This window comes from Arachis ipaensis, chromosome B10 (genome assembly GCF_000816755.2).
Source record: "Arachis ipaensis cultivar K30076 chromosome B10, Araip1.1, whole genome shotgun sequence".
Taxonomy (NCBI): Eukaryota; Viridiplantae; Streptophyta; class Magnoliopsida; order Fabales; family Fabaceae; genus Arachis; species Arachis ipaensis.
Window position 1 is genome coordinate 133,525,130 of NC_029794.2, and position 2,060 is coordinate 133,527,189.

General features: G+C 32.2%; 2 protein-coding genes across 3 annotated transcripts in view; one reads left to right on the forward strand and one right to left on the reverse strand.

The window, feature by feature from the left end:
• Positions 1-2,020, reverse strand: part of LOC107624283 (tubulin alpha-3 chain-like) — a 4,396-nt gene extending 2,376 nt beyond the window's left edge. The window contains exons 1-3 of the mRNA XM_021115045.1: positions 1,643-2,020; positions 378-592; positions 113-312 (exon numbers count right to left, since the gene is read on the reverse strand). Coding sequence (XP_020970704.1) covers positions 113-312; positions 378-592; positions 1,643-1,755 — 528 coding nt within the window. The 5' untranslated portion in view covers positions 1,756-2,020. The remainder of the gene's footprint in view (positions 1-112; positions 313-377; positions 593-1,642) is intronic.
• LOC107622985 (superoxide dismutase [Cu-Zn] 2) overlaps positions 470-2,060 on the forward strand; it is a 4,572-nt gene continuing 2,981 nt past the window's right edge. For both annotated transcript variants that reach the window (XM_016325072.2, XM_016325073.2), the window contains exon 1: positions 470-605. In XM_016325072.2, the coding sequence (XP_016180558.2) occupies positions 561-605 (45 nt within the window). In that variant the 5' untranslated portion in view covers positions 470-560. The remainder of the gene's footprint in view (positions 606-2,060) is intronic.

Genomic DNA, 2,060 nt, shown 5'->3' on the forward strand with positions numbered 1-2,060 from the left:
ACTTTCGCACCAAATTAAAATAGATCTAATATCTTTTTAGGGCCGTACCTGTACCTAATCAAAATCGACCCGATCCATGAACACTCCTAGACTGTAATTAATTAATTAATACCTGGGGAGAAGGATAAATGATGAAGCCAAGTCTTGACTTCTTGCCATATTCAGCAGACAAGCGTTCCAAAAGCAATGAGCCTAAACCAGAACCAGTGCCACCAGCAGCAGCATTGAAAAACATGAATCCTTGCAAGCCACTGCAATTTTCAGCCAACTTCCGAATACGGTTCAAGCATACCTCTTCAACTTCTCTTCCAACTACAACATATATATTATTTTATTATATTCGATTCAACTAAATTCACTTGAAAACACTGACTGACCTGTATAACGTCCTCTTGAAAAATTATTAGCAGCATCTTCTTTGCCAGAAATTAACTTTTCAGGATGAAAGAGTTGTCTGTAAGCACCAGATCTTACTTCATCAACTACAGTGGGTTCAAGATCAACAAATAAAGCCCTTGGAACAAAGTGACCAGATCCACTTTCACTAAAGAATGTGCTGAATGCATCGTGTTCTGAAACTTCTGCCGAATCACTACAATACACAAGTAGGTACAAATTGGTATTTATCATTCTATATTTTATAGGAATAAACTTTTTTTTTCTTCTGTTAATTATTTGTTACAATTATGCTACGTGTACACTACCAAAATTAACCAGCGGTATAAAATACATGTTAGAATACAAATATCCAAAATTTATTAAATCAATTACTCAATTCTCAAATATCCGAAATGAATTATCAAATTTATTGGTGATGTTGGTTACTAAAGCATAATAAGAGTAAATACTCTATCCGGCCCTGACAATTATCTCGAAAGAATAACGAGGTAAAAAAAAAACACCAAATCTGACCCCTAATAGCTCCATTGCCAAAAAAATCTGACCTCGTTGTCCTTTCGAAGTAATTGTCAGGAGCGGGTTGGATTTTTTTTGTCAAGGGTCTCGTTGTCTTAACATAATTATCGGGGTTGTTTTGGATTTTTCTCTAATAAGATGCATGTTTATTCATCATTTAACAAATTTTCATCACACAACCAAAGAATAATTGAATACACTATAATTAAATCGAGCAAGATGAATAATCAATAAATAACATTGAAATTAGCAAAGCTGAAATGTCAATTCAATCCACGGCCTACAACCGACCATAACAAGAAGAATCCTTAGAATGCATGCAATGTTTCAAAGGCATTAACTTTCTTCAAATGAAAAAAAAAAGGTAGCAGAAGTTCCAAATTGGTTAAATGAACCTTTCCCATGTTTGTTGGTTTTCTCTTCCTTTTTTTTTTCCTCGGTAAAAAGATACACATTTGCTATAATGATCCAATAATGAAAAATTCATACAAAATACCAAAATTGATAACACTGATAAAAAAAAATGCACCCAAAATAATAAGAAAATCCTTGGCATTCAAAGAATTTTCCAGCAAGTCAATCAGAAAGAACTTATGAATAAAACTAAGAATTACAGTAAATGCAACAATGAAAATAAAAAATCGAAAGCACAAACCAAATATGATTATATTTTTTGAAAAAGGAAAAAAAAGCTAAATAATTTCGTTAAAGATGAGAAAATATAAACCTGGCCATGACCCCATCAGGTTGAATGCCATGTTCAAGGCAATATAGCTCCCAACATGAATTCCCAACCTGAATTCCAGCTTGTCCAATATGAATGCTTATTATTTCTCTCATCTTTCTTTCTCTTTATTTTTATTTTCTATATGAACGAAGAACGCTAATGACAATAATTATTGACTTTCGAAGAAATACAACCAAAATGAGAAGGAAAATGCAAAAAGTAAGAAATGGAGAAGGAGAAGAAGAAAATCTTATTTTATCCCTTTTCTCCCTAACTTTGCAATTAACATCTAACACAAACTAAATCATTACGTTAAACTCGAAAGCCCAAAAAACTAAGTTTTAGCCGTTGATTCCATGTTTAAGTTAATGGACGAATTTCTGTTTTTTCTTTTTTCTTTTTTTTAATAATATTGACT